This window comes from Chinchilla lanigera, unplaced genomic scaffold, assembly GCF_000276665.1.
Source record: "Chinchilla lanigera isolate Chin_1 unplaced genomic scaffold, ChiLan1.0 scaffold00091, whole genome shotgun sequence".
NCBI lineage: Eukaryota > Metazoa > Chordata > Mammalia > Rodentia > Chinchillidae > Chinchilla > Chinchilla lanigera.
In genome coordinates, this window is record NW_004955492.1 from 8104113 (window position 1) to 8124242 (window position 20130).

The 20130-nt window shown below is 52.7% G+C and overlaps 1 protein-coding gene across 1 annotated transcript in view; it reads right to left on the bottom strand.

Annotated features, from left to right (window-relative positions):
- Positions 1 to 221: 221 nt before the first annotated feature.
- The window catches only part of Galnt2 (polypeptide N-acetylgalactosaminyltransferase 2), a 140810-nt gene continuing 120901 nt past the window's right edge, over positions 222 to 20130 (bottom strand). Inside the window, exons 9-16 of the mRNA XM_005404995.2 lie at positions 19993 to 20080; positions 19342 to 19445; positions 15943 to 16069; positions 11598 to 11690; positions 11290 to 11373; positions 9461 to 9587; positions 5614 to 5733; positions 222 to 2591 (exon numbers count right to left, since the gene is read on the bottom strand). Of these exons, the coding sequence (XP_005405052.1) occupies positions 2436 to 2591; positions 5614 to 5733; positions 9461 to 9587; positions 11290 to 11373; positions 11598 to 11690; positions 15943 to 16069; positions 19342 to 19445; positions 19993 to 20080 (899 nt within the window). The 3' untranslated portion in view covers positions 222 to 2435. The remainder of the gene's footprint in view (positions 2592 to 5613; positions 5734 to 9460; positions 9588 to 11289; positions 11374 to 11597; positions 11691 to 15942; positions 16070 to 19341; positions 19446 to 19992; positions 20081 to 20130) is intronic.

Below are 20130 nucleotides of genomic sequence, written 5' to 3' on the forward strand. Positions count from 1 at the left end.
AGAACATCACGGCCACTTCAGACAGCAACGATCACTGCAGATAGGGACAAACAATAGAAGCGCTGGCAGTAACAGGCAGACACGTCTTTACAGCGTGAGGAGAGAACGGTAACCACGCAGGCCCCAGAGGACAGACTGACCACTGAGCACAGATCCCGCCACTCACCCTAGAAAGACCCAGAGGCTGCAGCCGCCACCAGACGGCTATTGATAGACGGCGCTATCTATAAAGCATCTTTTTCTTTATTTAAGTTAAACAATTTCAAGGATGGTTTCCATCTATAAAATGGACAAAGTACAAGCTCTGTACAGCAGTTCTTTTTAAAAATCAACTGGAAAAAAATTACCAAACTATATTTTAAATTTGCAAAACACACCCACAGATACCATCATTTCAGCTTTGAAGGAGACACAAGGACCACAGAGAAGACGACTGTCTCTGCCTGCTGTGCTCGGACAGACCTTGGGAAGTTTGCTTTAAAAACAGAAGTGGGCGGGTGGGACAGTCCCGAGGACTACAAAATAACACGAGCACAGTAAGTCACTTTGGCACGCTGTGTCCTGTAAACGGGGCTCACCTTGAGGACCAGCCCAGAGGCCTCGGCTGGAAGCCCCCCACATGGTGCCCCCAAGTGGCCAGACAACACAGCAGGTGCACAGGGGAGGGCTCAACAAGCTCCACCAGAAACCAGCCCCGTCTGCCTCCCGTGGGTTTTTGGCTGACAAAGCAGCTCAATGGTGACGGGGTGTGACCAGGGCCCAAGCGCTAGCATGAGCAGCACAGACTACCCTGCCCCGCTCTGTGGCCAGGAGCCTTCACCTGCACCCACGTGCAGTCTCCCTTGGAGCCCACGCTGGAAGACGGCAGTGTGTGGAGTTCACCCAGCACATGGCTACCTGTCTCTAAGATGTGTCTGTTTGCCTGGCAGGGGTAGCAAATGAGACACAGGGCGGCCAGCTGGCCAAGCCTCCTGAGGGCCCATGGTCAGCTGTTCACGTGGGCTGGTGGTAGATGGAGGAGACCAGCAGGAAGAGTGCACATCAGCAACTCCCAGCTGCCTGTACCTCCACGGCCTCCACAGCTCTCATAAGCACATGGAGCCCAACTGGCCTCTGAGAATGGACATCTTCATGGGAAGGCAGGTGGCAGGGTGGGAACCATGGGAGTGTCATGACAGGGACACAAAGAGTCAAGGAGGCTGTGCAGGAACATTCCTGTACATGAGCTAGGGCCCAGGCATCTCTGCCCACCACTGCAGCCAGGTCCTCTCCGCCTGTGGCTCACAGGACATGGGCTGCTGTCTCACACCCAGGTCCTCATTAGACTGTGTGGCTCTGACTCCTTCCAGCTCTACCCAAGCCTGGGCAGCCACGTGTGGGGGTGCTGGGTAACAGGACATCAACTAAACGCGCAGGCTGGGGGCGCATGGCCACACCTTGCCTGCAGGTGTCAGTTCTGAAGGCCTGGTGTATGCGGTCTCAGACTCCCATGAGCCCAGCATTAGCATGTGACAGCTGTCTAGGGTCACTGGCGTGCCCTGTCAGAGGGCACTGGGGATACTCCCAGCTCACATTAGGAGCTGCGGGGTTGGAGATTATTTTCCCCTAAAGAAAAAAAATTAATTAAAAAAACCCAAAGCAGTATTTGCCAAAATAAGTAACCTATCTGGGTTTATGGATACCAAGAGACACAAGTGGATTTTCCGACACACGGCACGACTCCCATGCGGAGGCCACGCAGAGATGCCTGTGGGCTGGGGCCGGGGTCCTGGGAGGCCCCTGCTGGCCACAGTAGTGCCTCCTGGCTATGAGGCTCCAGGGGACAAAGGACAGGTGGCCCCTCCACCCAGCATGCACTGTGCTGTGAGGAGAAGCGACCTAGAGAGACTGTGGGGAACTGACCGTACATTCTCTTTTATATGTATTTATATTTAGTGTCCCACCATAGAAAAATCACGTTCAAATACAGCAAGCACATCAGTGGAAGAGGGGGCGCCGGGCCTGGAGGCGCAGAGGGGGGTGACGGGACCTGTAATGACGTGAGCCGCATTGTGGGGCCCACATGGGACTCTGATGGGATCAGACGGCGGTTTTGAGAGTTCTTGCTCCGAGGGCACCGCGCACCCTCTTCCCTCTGCTACCACGCCCAGAGCTGCTTCTCCGCTGCGTGCCTCAGCCGGGTGGCTCCTGGCTACTGAGCAAGAGGAGGAGAAGGGCAGCCACGGGAGGGGCCAGCTGGGCCCCAGGACAGTGGCTGACTCCTTCCAGCAGCCACTGCGTCTGCCAGCACAGCTGCGCTTTGCTGGAGCTCTCTGGCTTTCAGACCATGATGGAATACTGAGGTATATAGTTTCGCGGAAAGTTTAAGAAACATAATCGATAATGTGATCACCAGCTTGGCCAGTGGTTCGGCAGCAGATCCGGGCTCTGGGCTGCTACTGTTGCAGGTTGAGTGAGAACTTCCACTGCTGCGAGAGGGCCGGGCCACACACCTCCACGCTCAGGCCCCCGCTCTTGGCTGTCCGGCTGTCCAGACACAGGTTGCTGCCCACGTGCCGCAGCTTGGAGTTGCTCTCGATCTGCTCCCACTTCTGCAAAACACAAAAGCATGGCTCGGGGAGAGGGTGCAGGCCAGGCCAGGTCCCAGTGGGTCCCTGGCTCCAGTCAAACAGACCAACTCACTTTCCCTCTCAGCCACTGACTGTCAAGGACAGGGGTCAGCAAGAGCTACAGCAAAGCAGCCCTAGCATACAGAACCCAGATTTTCCTTCCACCCTCCCCGGGTGCCAGGTCTGGGCTGCTTCCTTGGTTATTAGGTTATTAACACGAGCATTCACACACAGGAGCCTGCACATGGGGTGGCTGATGTAGTAATGTAACCCCTGTCAGGGTCCCAGGGAAGCCCCAGCTGTGGGGAGCCACCTGCCTGGAGGCCTCGTAGCACCTCTCAGTATCCAAATGGGGCTTTAGGCTCAGCAGAGCCAGAAGAGTGGAGTCAGGTCCCCAACAGGAGAAAGAGGTTGAGGAACAGGCTGCCGTGTGGAAGGGGTCAAATGCTATATTGTGGGTCCCCTCCACCACGTGCAATTGCCTTGTGAGGAGCTACTGCCACTTCCAGGGAGTCCACAGCACCAGGATGGCAGACCCGAGCAACCCAGTGCTGAAGACACCATGGGCAGAGCAAGGGGTGTCATCACTGTGCCCTTACACTCACACAGGGCCACCAACCAGCCACAGAGAAAACGAAGCCCACCACAGACTCACAGAAACCTGAGGTCCCCTCGCCCATGTTTAGCAAGGAATGCAAATATCCCCGTTTTCTAAATCTCTAATGTCTGTTCTTAAAACAAAACAGTTTTTGCCTGGTGTGGTCGCGCATGCCTCTAATCCCAGCACTCAGAAGGCTGAGGAAGGAGGAGCACTGCGAGGTTCAAGGCCAGCTCCGGCAACATGGTGAGCTCAAGGCTAGCCTGAACTCCATAGCATGACCCTGTCTCAAAAAAAACAAAAACAAAGCAAACAAACAAACCAAAAACACATTTTTTTTTCTCCCCAAAGCTCTTCATTAGCAGAGATTGTGGTTCTAATTAATTTTTTACACAGTCTGCACCAAAGCTCCTTTGCATACGTATTTAGGCAAATCCTTCTGACACTGTGGAATTTAATTTTCTCATTTTCATCTCCTTTCTCCTTTGACTTTGCAAATGTACACACGGTATGAAGGCATAGACGTGCCTGGAAACTTAATAACCCTGTGGGCAAGACTGCACTCCACGAGAAGCGCTGAGCAGCCGCTTGTTGGAGGCAAAGGACTGGGGGCTCAGGCGGTGGGGTGAGGCCCCCACAAGCATGAGAAGATGCCCTCTGCTTGTGCACACCCACCTGCTCACCTAGAGTCCCTGCACCGGCCCACCCTCTCCTCACTCCCGCCAGCTCCTGAGTCCCTACACATGTCTGTTCCCCTTTATGCTTGGTACCATGAAGCTGCCAAGTCATCTGAGGTCAACAAAGAATCTGGGAGGAATGGAAACTGCTTCTGACCTCTGTCCCCATCAGCTAAGTGGAGTTCCTTTAAGAAAAGCTGCTCTGTCCTGGAAGGTGGCTCCATCAGCTCTGATGTCTGTTGGGTGTGGTAATGTGGACGAGCCTTCCCACGTCCTAATTCTGAGGCCTGGGGTATAATGCACGAGATCCCGGTCCATACTCTATGCAGGAAGGCCAGTCATGCACTGTTCTCATCTCACAAGTCTTCAAGGGGTCAGTTACAGCTCTCAAGAACTCAGAATAGAGCAGAAATTCCTATCAACTATCCAAGTGATGCCAAATGCAGCACTTTATCACTACTTTACATCAAAGACATTTCTGCCATTATGGTAGGGAGAATGTTGCTTGGGTTCATGGTGAGGTGGGACTACTTGGCACCTCTGATACTAGCTTGGCTGGTTCTAGGGGGTCTGGGTCCAGGGGATGGTGGCTGTCCCCAGTCTACCAACCACTCTTCTGAGACATCATTCAAGCCAAGAAACTGCATCAATGCAGACAACCATTTAGATGGTGAGCAGAAGGCAGACACTGGATCCCCGCTGCCAAGACAGGCTGGGCTTGTGCAGAAGGACACTCAGAGACGGGCACATGGATTCAGAGATGCTGGGTGGAAGCGGGCCTTTTGCAGCTTCCCTGACCACTGGGATCTAAACAGAAACAAATCCTGGCCTCAGTTCTCCCCGTCAATATGGCTGCCTGTTCTCTGGACTGAGTTCTGGGCTAGAAACCTCTGGGCTTTCAGCTGCAGCAGGCTCTGTGCCTTAGTTTCTCTCCACCTTAACTATCCCATGAGGAGGGACCACAGGCAGATAGGCCAGCACTCCACACAGGGCATGCTGGACAGTCTCTTTGTGCTTGTTTTTCCTAACATTGTTGCCCATGGCTCCAGAAAGGAGGATGCCCCCAAGTTCTCACGATGTCTGTATCAGACAAAACCATCTTCTGGGGTGTACAGCACTCTCTGAACTGATTTTTTTAAAAAGGTAGCATAGATGCTCCTGGACTACAGCAAGGCTGTGTCCCAAGGAATCCACGACAAGCTGGAAATAGTGGTATGGAAACATTTAAGACACCCAACCAACTGGGTATCTCAGCTCAGCACACAGGGCACTGCAAAGGTCACGGGTCAACCTCATGCTCAAGGGGCTGACTGGGAACTGGGGCTGTCCCTGTCTAGGCTCTCAAGAGAAGATCATGCCATGTATCACCCACCTGGAAAAGACCAAATTCAAGCATGGTCTCTAGTGGATGTGGACTGCTTTTACGCCATTCTAAGCAGAACCCTAAGTATACACTGTCTTTATACACTTGCATGTAAGAGTGTGCACATGTGTGAAGTCATATCCACTTGTACTTTACTTATTAAACATTTCTGTAAATGTGAACAGGAAAAATATTTGATGAATAAACACGAACACGTAACCTCCCTTTTAAATGCTTATGGCATGGGGAAGAGAATGTGAATATAATAATGTCAGACCCCCAGCTCAGGCTGGACAGGCAGCCTGACATCACGTGACACAGGAACACATGTACACAGCCGCCACGGCAGAGGGCTGGTGCACCCACCTGTCTGCTGTCGTTCTCCCGGCAGCCCTGCAGCTTCACAAGGGCGCCAGGTGCCCGGTCCACCACTGTAAGGCACAAGTCCATGTGCTTCACTGACTTCTCCTTCGTCAAGGCCCATTCCTGGAACACAGAACCCCAGGTAGAATATGCCACATGGGTAAAACAGAGGTGGAATGGGTGAGGGTCCCAAAGGGAAATGGGTCATACTGGGAATGAGATCCAGAACCTTAAACCAATCAGAACCACCGAGTTACTTTCAGCCTAAAACAAAGCTACAGACGGGGGATGCTGCCTTCAATCTATAATTAAACACTAAACTGGCCAACAAGAGCACAAAAGTGGCTTGCAAAACTTCGTAACTAAGATGAACAGCATCAGGTAATGTATGTGTGCAATTTTTTTTTTTTTTTGAGACAATTCAGGCTGGGCTTGAATTTATTATGTAGCCCATGTTGGCCTCAAACTCTCAGAGATCCTCCTGCCTTATTAGCCTCCTGAGTGCTGGAATTACAAGTGATAGCATCTGGTATTTTTGCCCCAAATGCAAGTTAGAGTGCCAGGTTGCTCTTCCATAACGACATGTGAGCCGCAGAAAGCATGGCGGCAGCTTTGTTGCCCATGAGGTGGGCAGTCAGGCTGACTTTCCACCCTTGCTGCTTCAGCATTGCTCTCTTCAACAGGTATGGTTTGGAAACAGATTTATGAATCTAGACTGAATTCCAAAAATTATCCATGACTTGCTACAGATTTAAGTAAGACAGTGTGAGCTTCATGGTAAGAGTGCTCTGCTATTCTGTTGGCACTCACAAGCCCTTCGAAGAGGCAGGGCACAGTCTGTGCAGGTGCACGCAGCACAGCTGGCAGCGCCTGGTGTTCACTCTGTGCCAGGCACTGTTTTAAGCATTTCATGAGAAAGCCCCATGAGGGGCTCTTACTGTTCTCATTTTACAGACAGAAGTGAGCCGGAAAGTGTTGAAACCTCACCCATGTGTTTAACAACGCACACATGTGTAAGTGTGCAAGCATGCGCATCAGGGGCTGAGACATGGAACTACACACTTAAATCCTTAAGATTAAATAACACTGAAAATCTAGCTCACACTAGTCACATCTGAAGAGCCTGTGTCCACGTGTGGCCAGCTGGCGGCGCAGGGATTAGCGCAGATCAGAACGCTCTCTCTACTGCACAGTATCTGTTGGACAGTGCCCAGGAGGCCACAGCCCAATGACACAGGTGGGCTATGGAGCTGGGTATCCCCACGTGAGTGGGCAGAGTGCTGTGTCCTGTGCTGCCTCACCCACCTCCCACCACGGCTCTATCTCTTTCCAACCCTCACGTGTCCAAACCTTGCACTTCGCTGCTCCAGCACTGATGCTTCCTGACTGTGGGGGCGGGGATCAGGCTTCCTGGGCACAGGGCCACTGGGATCAGTGCTTGTCAAAGCTCTCTAGGAGATTCCTGTGTGTGGTACTGGAACACTGAGCCCGAGCAGGGCATGATACCCTGGATGGTGAGCAGGTCTCAGCACACACTTGCTGAGGCCAGGGGAAAGGCGCTAGGTGAGGGGCAACACCACACTGCAGCAGTGCAGAGGGCATGCTCCGTGGGTCCTACTGGACTGTCCCCAAGGATGCCCCTGAGCTGACCCCTGGCACTCATGTGATGCCACCTCAGCCAAGATCTGGGCAGTGGCCACTACTCATACTCCAGAGCCCACATTTGTGGGCAGCAGCTCTGGTGGCCTCCCACAGTCTGTCCACGAAAAGCTGCCTGAGAGCAGCAAGTCACCATTGGGCTCCTGCACCTGCGAACAGGGTGAGTGGTTCATCATCTAAGCCAGTGCACCTCTGACTCTGAGGGGAGCGATTAGAAATAGAGTGCTGGGCAGCAGTACACACTGGCCCTGTGCTGGGTGGGCCAGGATGTGTAGACCCCTCCTGATGGAGCTGCCTAGAAGGCGTCCTAGAGCCAGAGCCATGCCTGAGGCCACAGGCAATGAAGTGCAGGCAACACCCTGCCTCCTGTTGACCCGCAGCCACTGCAAGACTCAACCTGCAAGAGCAGCTGGGGTGAAAGGTGTGGCCCAGGGTAGGCATGAGCCCCCTGGAGAGCACAGGCAGACTAAGGCTGGGACGCTGGCCCAGACACTCCCCTCTGTACCCTGCAGGGAAAGGCCTGCCACACCCAGCAGAGCTCCTGACGTGAGGCCTGACCTCTGATCGGCAGACTCTGCTAATGCCACTGTGGGAACTCAGCACCAGCAAGAGGCAAAGTCTAAAGGAAACAAGGAAGAGTCAAACCTGGCAGCACAGGCTGGCGTCTCTGCTTTGTCATCACAGTGCAAGGTGGGTGTCACTCAGCCCCATCCTGCAAGTGGGGTGCTCTGAACTAATGCCACCCAAACAAACCAGACGCTGCTTCTTCCAAGGTACCAAAGGGCACTCAGCCTTCTGAGAATCAGGTCACTTTGCTTCTCTGTGCTCCCTACGGCTTCGCAGAAACAGCTAACACATCTGTCCCTGTGCTCAGTGCTTCCCTCACACCAATGCTGAGGCCCAAATAAACTGATGATTCCTACACAGCGAACAGTTGGGCAACTTATACCAGAATAAGAACAACCACACTTTGCAGGGGCCTGGTGTCACTACCAATCATGCAAGACTGTGGTGGCTTCCAGGCCCCTAGAAGCAGTCAGCAAAGACCACAATGCCCAGGCATAGGGACGCCAGGGGGCACAGCACAGTCTTCCTTCAGGACACTCCTGAGAACACAGATGGGGACTCACATGCCACAGGGCCACACTAGGGAAATGTGAACTGAGCCACAGCCAAAGCCTGGCTCCTGTTCCCAGGGTGCATCGTCAGGACCGGGGACTGGGAACAAGGTGAGATGGCCTGGTGGTGACACACGTGTGCTGGGGGGAAGCAGAAGGCCTGACACCTGCACTGGGGGCTGGGATGGGTCCAGCCGAGCCCCAAAACCCACCCCTGTGTCATTCAGTGTGCACAGGCCACTCCCCACAACCCCTGGAAATTGCTCCAAAATGTGCAGAGAGGAGCAGGAGCACCTGGGGACTGTGACCTCCCCACTCACTGGGAGGGTTTGCATCAGCCGGCTTCACACAAAGTAGCTTCTATTTAGCCAGGGGTCTGAGATCAACACAGCTGGGATCTATGCACGGGTTAACTGCCCTGTTCTATCGCTGCAGGCCCCCACAGTCAGGCAAGGTTTCAGGCAGGGGCACAGAGCACACTGCCTGCTTTCTGTGCAAGGGAGCCCGTGTTCCTGGCCTCTGGAACACCAGGCCACACTGGGTCCCTGAAGGCTTCATGCATCTCCCTCTCCAGTGAGGGGAGAGGCGTGTGTCAAACTGAGGCAATTAATGGCTCTTACCTTACTGCTTAAGGTATCACCATCTAATGAGGCTAACAGCTATAGCAGCAGCCACAGTGCCTGGGGCCCAGCATCTTCTACACAGGGACACAGGTGTCTACACCACATTTAAGAACAGACGTGGCTGCGTGCAGAATAGGTGCTTTGTGGGCATGAGCACACAGCAGGGTGGTCAGAGCCAACAGAGAAAAGGACGGAGGCCATCAGCCCGACAGCCCTGCCTGGACCACCTCTGACACTGCACGGAGCCCAGCCTGAGGCTGGGTCACTTAGAAAACCAAGTCAACACTGGCTCCATGAGTCAGTCCAGGTCCACAGTGTCCCAGCTGATGCTGAGGCTCCACCAAGGCTGTGACCACCAGGGGCCAGGAGGAAAGTGACAGCCACAGCTGCTTCTCTAGGAAGCCCCTGCCCCCTCTAGGCCTGCAGATGCACACCCACCCGAATACCTACCTGGTTTCCCCCAGCATTGTGACACTCATAAATTCCAACAACACCGTCAGCAAAGTGTCCCAATGTATCAAGGCAATTGGTCCCTTGCTGCAAGGCCCCAAAAGCTATATCTTGATGGTCAGGAACCCTGAAAGGAAATTGAGACCAATGGTTAACTCTGAGGTACACCAGCCACCTGGAGGTCCTGCAGTGACCTCATTGTGGCAGTGGGAAAGAGAGAAGGTCAGCCACTAGGCCCCACGTCCTGGCATGGTAGGGCTTTAGCTTTGCGCTCCTAACACTTTAAGATGTGAGTGAGAGAAGTTTTCTTATGGTTTCTGGGCCAGGGAAGGAACAGCTCATGATGTCCTGGCTGGTCACTCAGAAAACCAAGTCAACATGGTGTCACCCTGGCCTTGCACCTAGTACAAGGGAGTATGCCTTCCTTGGTCTTTGCATGAGTGGACCTGCAGGTGGCCCAAGGCATACAGAGCCACATGCTCTAGAAGGACAGCGAGTTTCGGCCCCATCTCTACACGCACTGGCTGTACAGCTGCTCAGGCGAGGATAACTCTAAACCTCAACGTGCCCGCTCATGTCAAACCCACTGAACAGGCTGCTATGTAACCATCTCAGGGGAGGCCCTCACCCTAAGCCCACCCACAGGACGTGTCCGGCAAATGGTGGCAACACTCATAGACACAAGAGCTTGTGCCTCCCTCATCTGCCAGCAGTGGTAGGATCCAAAGAGGATGCGACCAGCAGGGCCAGGGATCCAGGGAGAGATTTGAGAGGGCTCAGGGCGAATGCCACCCCACACAGTGGGTAACCTCAGTGAAAAGCTGCATTATCATTCTGTCTGGTATCGTTACCCACCAACCCACAGGCAAGTATGACAGCAACAAGTGGCTTCTGCCACTGTGGTGCTGAAAACACTGCCTGAGGCCCCTCCATGGTGGGACAGATGATAACTGGGTCTACCCTGCTGACCACCACTGTGCTTAACCCCAGGCAAGCTGTCCATGGTGGAGAGAACTGGGCCGCCTGCTCTCTCTTCCACCACCTTAAAAGCTGAGAAAACGGCTCTGAAGGGCCATGCCAGAGACAGCAGAGAGCGAGGCCTCATCACTGACTCACATACAAATTCCCACGAAAAGGCTCTAAGGGAGCCGCCAGCAGGAAGATAATGGTGGCTGTATTCATTTTCCTAGTCCCTGTGCAGGCTGCTGTAAAATGCTCTGGGACACTTGGGTGAATGTGGCACACTGCGGCGCAGCCTGTCTGACAGCCCTTTGACAAGATGAAGTTGACTGGGCCCCTGGTCTCCTGCGGGGTTATCAGGGCCCCTCAGGACACAGAGTCTCTAACAGCTTAGTCAGGAGGTAAGGTGGACAAATGAGGCTTGGAAGAGGCTTCTGCACCATGGATCCTTGAGGGCAGCAGGGCCCCAGTGCATCATGTGGCAAAAGTGGCCCGCAGGAGGAAGACCCCTGGCAGTAGCGCCCTGCACCTACTTCCTCCCCCGTCTCTCTCAGCCAGCACGGCCCTCTGCCTCTTTACAGTCACAGGTGAGCGGAAGCAGCCACGAGGGAGGGTGAGATCAGGGACCACTCACTCAGACATCGGGGCTCTTCTACCAGAGGGGAACAAGGCAAAACAAGGTGCTGTGTTGTGATGGCTCTCAGGTCTGTGCAGAGTGGGGGAGTCGCCTCATGGGAGCAAGGGAGGCCATGACCAGGACTTGTCCTTAGGAGTCCTGGGGACAGAAGTGGGGTAAGGACCCACTCTCCCTGGTAGCCCTGGTGAGGCCTGTGAGCCCTCCAGGCAAAGCCACAGGTCCTGGGACTCACCTCAACTCTGGGTAGACATTCTCCAGGTACCACTGGAAGGGCCGGCAGCCAAGCCGCTTCCTGAGCTCCAGTCTGCTCTGAATGCTGGGAGAGGGAACATATCAAACATGGACATATGCTTGCGTCAGCCATGAGCATGTGCCATAGCAGCGGGCTGGGCAGGCAGTGTAGCTCAATCTGCGCAGGCCTTGCTGACCACAACCCTGCCACCCACACCCAGCCCTAAGCACAAGGTCCTGCTGTCACTTGGGAGCACCCCTCCTCCCAGGCTCTCCAGGCAGCATGAGGAGAAAGCTGAACACACTTACTTCCCATATGGAACATTTCTGGCCGAAGGCACTGCTGCATAATAGAAGTTCTTATATTCATCCATCCAGACCTCTGCTGCCCGGCGAGTGTTGCTAGAAACAGAACAAAGCCCTCCTAAGGCGCGATTCTCCCCTTCTGAAACACCTCTCTAACTGTGTTTGCTGGAGTGCAGCCAGGGGAGGCAGGTGGCCATCAGGTCTGGGACCCACAAAGCCGCTCTGATGTCTCACCACAAGATCATCAGACAGCAAAAGGTGAGCTGGAATGACGGTGCAGGGGAGCTAGAAAGGGCCTGGGCCAGATCCCAAGAGGGACAAGAGTCACTATGGAGTAATGTGCTGTGTGCTCACAAGTGCAAGGCAGGGATCAGAGCCAGGAGGCTGCTGTGTCCACAGCCCTGTGATCTGTGCCTCAGTCCACAGGCCATATTGACTCTAGAACCCCTTCCTTCCCTGCAGATCTGAGCCAAGGGAAGTGGCTCACCAGCCCATGACTCCAACCCAGGACACAGTAGTCCTCACTGGGCCCCGGAGACTTGCATCCTGCTCTTCCACAACAAATACAGCTGAGAGGCAATGCCACCTTTAAAATAGCTCCTTTTCTCCACCAAAAAGGTTTTTGAAATGCTAAGTCCTTCAAGTTCCTGACCTATGATTAGGTGTGGCCTCTGCCTTTCACACAGTCATGTACCTATCCGTCTGCTCTGAACGAAGGAGACTCGGGCTGCTGCAAGGAGCACCATTAAGAGACATACAAGGCAATAGCAGGGCTGCCCACCTTGGATCAGGTTCTACTTCTGGAAATTTACCTACAGGAAATAACCAGGAATGAAATGCATACATGAAAATAGGCTCACTTCAGCATTATTTATAATGGCAAAAAGTAACTAGAAACTGTAGGACCCAACCCAGGGACATGATGAGATGAAAGAATCCCTGTGAACAGTGGAAATCCAGGATGCATGGGACTTGCTGGTGGGTGAAGATTGCTCACAGTGGATGTATGGAGGGAGGAGAGAGACAGATGGATGGGGAGCCTGATCCAGCATGTATGAGAGCAGAGTGCAATCTTCTCTGGTAACAAGATGCACGGGTTTCTGCTTTCTCTCACAGAACAATGAGTACTTCAGTGCTGGGGAGCACAGGCCCCAAGCGCCACTCCTCAGACAGCTGCCAACTACTCACAGTGGGACTTGTGGTCTTGCTAGATGATTTCTGGCTTCACTTGGACCAAACTCTGGCCAATGGGCTTATAACCAGGCCATGACTCCAGCCCTGTGACACCTGAACCCTCGCCAGTACACGCAAGAGTCTGATTCAGGGCTGCCCTGGCTCCTTTCAGCCTTAATGGCTTAAAGAGTTTATTCATTCCAATCACAGTGCTTAACTCATGTAAGTCCTTACGTCTGCTTACAGAAAGGGAGATGTGCGGAGTCCCCAGTGTGCCTCGAGGTGCATTATGGTTTAGATCGAGGACATCCCCTCAAAGCCTCACGTGCTCAAAGCAGGGCTTTTGGAAGGTGACTGAGCACAGGGCACTGCAGTCATCTGTGGAGTCATCGACTGGGGACTTCTGCAGCTGAGCATGCTGTTGGAGGGTGAGGGGTGCCGGTCACAAGGGGCATGACTTGAAAGGTTTTGTTTCCCTCTGGGGCTCCTCCCTGTTCTCTTTGTGAGCCATCTTTCCTCCACCCAGGCCCTTCTGTCATACTGTTGATTACAAAGGGGCTGAAATTTCTTAAAATGTAAGCCGAAATGAACCTTTCTTCCTTTAAGCTGTGGATGTCAAGTATTTTGTCCCTAGGGTGACTCTGTAGTGATTCCTTCCTTTCTTCCATCCATCCATTCAGATACTCACTGGTACCAACCACACCCCAGGGATCCAGGGGTATCAAGAGGTGCACTTTTGTCCATGCCCTCCTTGATTTGCAAGCATTTACAGAGTGATGTGTTCATGAATCCAATGTCACACATTATAGGAAATTAAGAGAAGCCAGATGGGACCTTAGCCACATAAAACTCCACCTCTTGAAGTCTGCTAAGAGGGAGGGCAGTCTTGCTGAGGTTGGCCCAGGTGGTACATCTAATCCAAAAGGTGCTCTTCTGAATGGAGCGCCCTTCCTACCCCCTCACTAGGCATTAATCCTAGGAGTGTTTTACCACTGAACTACATTTTTTTTAAACATCTTGAGACAAGGTCCCACTAAGTCGCCCAGGCTGGCCTTGAACTTATAAATCCTCCTTGCTCAGCCTCCTAGGTAGCTAGGACTGTAGGCATGCCACCATGCCCAGCCCAAGAGTGCTTTTTCAAAAAGTGTATGAAGTGACATTTTGAGAATTTCAACATACCGTTTTCCAAAACCCCACGGCTGGCTGGGCAGTATCAGTGGTTTTGATTTCAGGTATTTGATATTTCTACACTACAGGTTTCTGGGAACAATTTCGTGTTCTCCCAGGGAAAAAGTTACACATCAATGATCGGTTTCATAAAGCTCACTGTATAAGACTGTATTACTGTTTTTTAACAGAGCAAAGATGAAGCATAGACAACACACATGAAAAGACATATTTTCATGTAAAATGATAACCATTGATAATTTCCTACCATTTTGTCTGTAATTTGCTAAGTCCCCCCTAGTATTATGTTATCCTTCTTTTACTCTTTAAAATAAAAAAAAAAAAAAAAGAAAAGACATATTTTCAATGGTCAGAATATTGTGTTGGCTTCTATTAAAACTGCCCCAGAAATAGGCTCTGCATGCTGAAAATTCAACCTCTGCTTAGCCTGTGTGTAGTAGTAACACCCCAGGCTTCCATCTTCAGTGGGTGCCATGACATCACAGCAGTGGGACATGCCCAGAGTCGCCTCAACTGCTGGACTGTTTGCCTGCCTCTGACAGCGGGGTGGGACCCATCTCCTGGGTGCACACCTGCTCAGGTACCCACAGAGCAACTGGGTGGGGACACCAGCACCATCACATGACATCACCTCTCTGCCACCTTCCACCCCTTGGCCACAGGAACTTTCCAAAGCTAAGACAGAAGTCAGGTTCCTGCTTACAAGGCCAGTGGTTTCCCCTGGCAGTAAGGAGGCACAAAGCTCGTGGTGATCTATAGGGTGCGTGGCCTGGCCTGTCCAGCCTTCCCAGCTCTGGGCACTGTCCTCTCCTCCTCGAGGCTCTGGGTGCCCCTTGTCCTGCTACCTCTCCCACGTGCCCACACGTCCCTTCTCAGCAGCCTGCCCTGCTGCAGGGAGCCAGTTCCCCAGGTCCAAGAGCCCTCTCCCCGCCTCCCCTCCCTAAAGGTACCTCCTGTGCTCTCCACTGCAGACCCCCTTCTGCCCGTCCCAGCCACACTTAATCACATTTTATCTTCTTTACAGCACTGATCAGGACAGTATTTGAAGTGATCGTACTTAGTTGTGTATTCTGCTGTCTACTCTCATGACAAGGTACATTAAAAGGGCACCCCAAGGTCCACCTCACACACTTTTATCTTTAGCATTTGAGAAAATTCCCAGGGAAATGTGGTCTGACAGAATAGTAATTTGCTATTTTTTCAAAAGTGCTTCACCTGGCATCGTGTGTCCTAAAATATATCTTTGATCAATTACGAACCACATATATATGACATACTACATCTTTTTTGACTATAGTATATCTTGTGGTTTGAGTGCCCCTCCTAAACGCCTCTTGAAATTTGTCACTGTGAGAGTATAAGTTGTGGTCAGGTCACCAGGGCTGGGCTTGCATTTGCAGGTGGAACAGTGGCCCCTCTGTGTGCCCTCGCCCCAGCCCTTCCACCACGTGATGAGCATCTGCTGGTAAGTTCTGCTTACCATGAAGTACTTAGTCTGTGGTGTTCGGTGACAGGGGCACACAACAGACAGACAATAAGCTTAACTGTACCTTGAATGGTAATGCACAGTAAGCTGTTTTCGGAATACTTGCCCATATCACTTTTTGGGGGGCACATTCATACATCTTTAGGTTTTCACAACTATAATTGCAATATGGAGACAGACTAGCCCATCCCCAGATGCCCTGGTGCTGCCCCTGGGCCACACTCCTATCCTAAGCCCCACCCCCAATCCTAGCTGCACTGGTCAGTGAGCCCCCCCCACCCCGCCCCACCCCACTGGCACTGTTTTTGCAAAACAACACAGGGCGCAGAGGCAGCTTACTTCCCCAGCATTTTGTCTGCTGTGTGTGCCAGCCACCTGCTGCTTCCCACTGCTGACGGTACTACACTTGTCATTGGATGCTTGTACCCATGCCGCCATAGGTGACCCCTATTCCTAGAGCAGTTGGCAGGACTGTAGCCCTGTCTGCTGCTCAGTACTTACCGGGCAAAGACAGTGCCACTGCCACCTGGGAAGGTGTAGGGGTGCTGCTTTCGGAATACATGTCCCACGCGGCTGCACGGGATGATCTCCAGGCTGCCACCGCACTGCCACACGCGGAAGGAGATCTCTAAATAGGGATGAGACTAGGTGACTTGTGGGGCTGTGGGCTTTCCCACAACAGTTCCCATGACGCAGCTCCTCACCCCCACGGCGGCAGGAGCCCAAGAAGAGCTGCTCCCTCCAGATTGTGGTTCAGAGCTCTCTGCAGAGCTTCACACACCACAGCATGAGCAAGGAAGTGCGAAGTGGGGAAACACCCTTTGGATCCAGATTTGGTGCACCCGGAGTACCGGACCACGTGCATCCCAGGACCATCTGTGACTGACTTGTGCCTCCCTCAGCACAGACAGTGCCAGGAAGGCAACTGTGAGGGTATGTGAATGTCAAGCTTTCATGCTGGATGTAGTAACAGGTAGCCACAGGTGTCACCTTCCTCTAAAACTCACTTCAAAGCTGGTGTGGTGGCACATGCCTGCAATCCTAGCACAAGGGAGGCTGAGGCAGGAGGATCATTGTGAGTTTGAGGCCAGCCTGGGCTACAAAGTGAGCTCAAGGCCAGCCTGAACTGCATATTAAGACCCTGTCTCAAAAAGACAAATAAATAAGAAAACAAACAAACAAACAAAAAACAACCCAAAAACTGACTGAGCAGTAGGACATAACTGAGCTTCGCCATTTGGGGAAAACATTCCCATTCATCAAATTGCATCCATGGTCCACTGGTAACATACACAGGTGCCTACGGACTATGGTGACATATACGTGCACTAGACAGCAACCTGCTGGCCCTGGCAAGATCCCTAAGAGGGCCTCCTTCACCTGCATCAACACAGACTGGGCTACGGGGTAACTCACATGCGGACCAGGCACCACCTGTACTGACCCAAGCACACACTGTCCCTTCAGGACAAAGGACCTGTTCTAACTACCTCCTACTCTGAACAAAAAGAAACTGAAGTTGAACAGAGAAACCAAGACATCCTGTTCTGAGAAGCCAAGCACTGCTCCTGAAAGGTGCCAGAGCACACAGGGCTCAGAATCCAGAGAGGAGCCAGCAACCTGCCAACACAAATGGATTAGAAATGAGGTGGGACTTCTGCAACCACATGTGAGTGGCCGTGAAATCCTCAGGGCGGGCACCCAGGTCCAAAAGCAAGGCCTGAACTGCACAGCAGGGGGCCGAAACACCATTCAGAACAACCCTTCTTCCTCCCATGAATGGGAAACCAAGGCCACAGGGACAACCTCACGCCGAGGAAGGGAACCTGGGTGGCCCCCTTGCTGGGATGTGGAACGTGTGGCTGACACCAGCCAATCAAATGCAGTGAAAGGTTTTGTTTACTTTTGTATGTTTTCCCTGCTGGCCCCTGTGTGGGTAGACCTGAGCCAGCAGGGGCCACTGGGAGGCAGGAGGGAGTATCTAGACTCGGCACGCTGAGGTTACCTTCAACTCTGACTTCACTCAAGTTCCACCCTTGATACTGCTCCATAAGGCCCCTGGCTTTTAACTTAGGCAGTTGCCCTCTGCCCTGGCCCTGCTCACAGCTTGAGGCCTCTGCACACCTTGCCTGTGGGGACACATGCAGAGCTGGTGGCACTGGAAGCCACAACACCCCTTACACTACAGTGAGGAGACTGTCCACAGGGACACACTGTCTCCAACAAGCCTCATCTCTATTTCAGGGCAGAAGGCCAGTACGTTCATCCCCTTTGCCAATTCTTTAATGACAGAAGGTGGAACAATACTCATTAAGGAAGAAGCAGCAGCAGCTCTACTCAGGAGAAAGCAAGGCTCACATCCTAGACTCCCTGCTTAGATCCTGTGCCACTCATCCTCTGCCACGAGCCCTGGAAGGAGCAGTCAGGGAGGCGAACAGTCTCATATCCCTGCAGGCCCTCAGCTAGCACATAAATGTACAAACCAAAGTATAGCCACCCAGCTTGTTTAAGCAACTTCTGCCCACCTCTGGCCTCTGGAGGCAGTCTCCTCGGGTGCACAAATGGACCCTCTACACTGAGACACAGATGCCCTCTGATATTCGGTCCACAACCCCAGTTCTCTGGCAACATTCAGTTCTCTAGTCACACATGACCTTGGGAAGTGGCTGCCGAGTCTGAGGAGACTTGGGTTGTCCTCAGAAGGTTAATCACCCCGAAGCCTCTCGTGCCCAAATGCTCTGGCCCGAACCCTACCTGAGGTCACTGTGTCTTTAGAACACTTGCCTGCAGGACATGGACTTGTGCCCCCTCCCCGCTGAGCAAAAGGAGCTTTCATCATCAAACCAGGGCAGAGATCCAGAGAGATACCCTCACTGACTGCAAAATCAAACACGATGGAGAAGTGACAGGCCAGGCTAGTCTTTCACACTAACAGAAACTTTCAAAGTCTCTGTTAGGAGTAAAAGCAACAGTAGTCATTTCCCTCCCTTTCCTTGCCCTCTCTCCTCCCCCAGTGCATCCACCCAAGGACAAAAGAAACTGAACAACAGTGGGAAGCCAAGAAGAACTGGCTCTGAGCTTCAAGTGCAGCACGCAAAGGAGGCAGGCAGGAGACAAAGCACACACAATATTAGACCATGAGTCTTTATCTTCCATGCAGGAACCATGAGGTGCCTATGAATGGAGGCCACAGCCTGTAAAACCCTACTGCCCCTACATCTGTGTGAAAATGACTTTCCTGGGCTATTTAAAATAGAAAATGAAGCCAAGATAGAACTATTCACAAAAGTCATCAAGAAGAGATGGAAGGCCGAGGCCAGCCTGGGGGGAGCTCCCTGATCACCATCAGGCCAATCTCACAAGCCCTACAGCCTCGTCTCCATGCCACACAGCGAGTTGGAGCCCTTATGCCGAGCTGTTGCATGGTTTTGGAAGCAGGTATTCCAAACCCACAGCCCCAGTGACAGGACAGAGCCCATTTTCCACTAGGGGGCTCCTTGGGCCCTGACCTTCAGTTTTGATTCAATGCCAACCTAAATCACCTTTAGAAGAGAGAGGGTACTGGGTGCATCAGCACAGGGGCTGGTTCTGCCCCAAATGGCTTCATCATTGCTTTTTTGCTGGTACTGGGGATTAAAGCCAGGGCCTTTGTACTAAGCTGCATATCCTGCCCTTTTTAATTTTTTAATTTTGAGAGAGTCTCCCTGAAGTTGCTAAATTGTTCAGGCTGGGACCAAACCTGCAATTCTACCTCAGTGTCCTACAGCACTGATAACAAGCACGTACCATCAAGCCTGGCTCTGTTACAGCTTCTTAAATGCTTCCCATCAAGTGAGCACATGCCCTCCACACATCACCAAAGCGAAGACAGTTAGGACTGAGGTGTGAGGCTGTACATACCCAGGTTCTCTCCTCCCCACACGTCCATCATCATGTCATACTTCCCCAGCTCTTCGAAGTACAGCTTGTCCATCACGAACAGCCCACCAGCAATCATGGGGGTTCTGAAGAGGCAAAGAGTGGGGAGCACAGGTCAAGGTCACACGGACAGCTGTCTTCCGCCATGGCCAAGCCTGGGTTAATGGACTGCAAGAGGGCATCTCGAACATCCTCAAATACCCCCACTTCACCCTCCTCCCTCCAAAGCTTCCCCAGTCCCTGCCTGGATCCCCCCAAGTGCCAGGGCTAATCTAGACCTACCACACAAGGGGCTAATCACAGGGCTAGGACCACTCACTGAGAAGCTGTCCTTGGCAAGGAACTTAGCCTTCAGCGCTTCACTTTCCTTACAAGGTAGTAATAACGATTACCAAAAATAAACACAAAACCTTTAGGGTCCCCCCCCCACACCCCTGTTCCTGGGATGGCCAGGAGCATGAACATGAGGTAACACACAGCACCGGCAGGTGTGCTGCACGACCTGTTAGGCTTCCTGAGGAGGCTCAAGGGTTTGGTTATCTGGTGGCAGCACCTGTCTAGAGCTTGGCAAGAGAGGGAGAGGGAGAGTGAGGGCAGCCCAAAGGCCCATGCTCACCTGCAGCCAACACTTACTTAATGGGGGCCACTGGATTCCCTTGCCGTGACCTCCTCTGCTCTGGTGTCATGTAATCCCATTTGAACACCAGGTTCCAGTCAAACCCTGTTGCAAGGAAAGATCCAGACACTGACGAGGGACTGACCTTCCGTTTT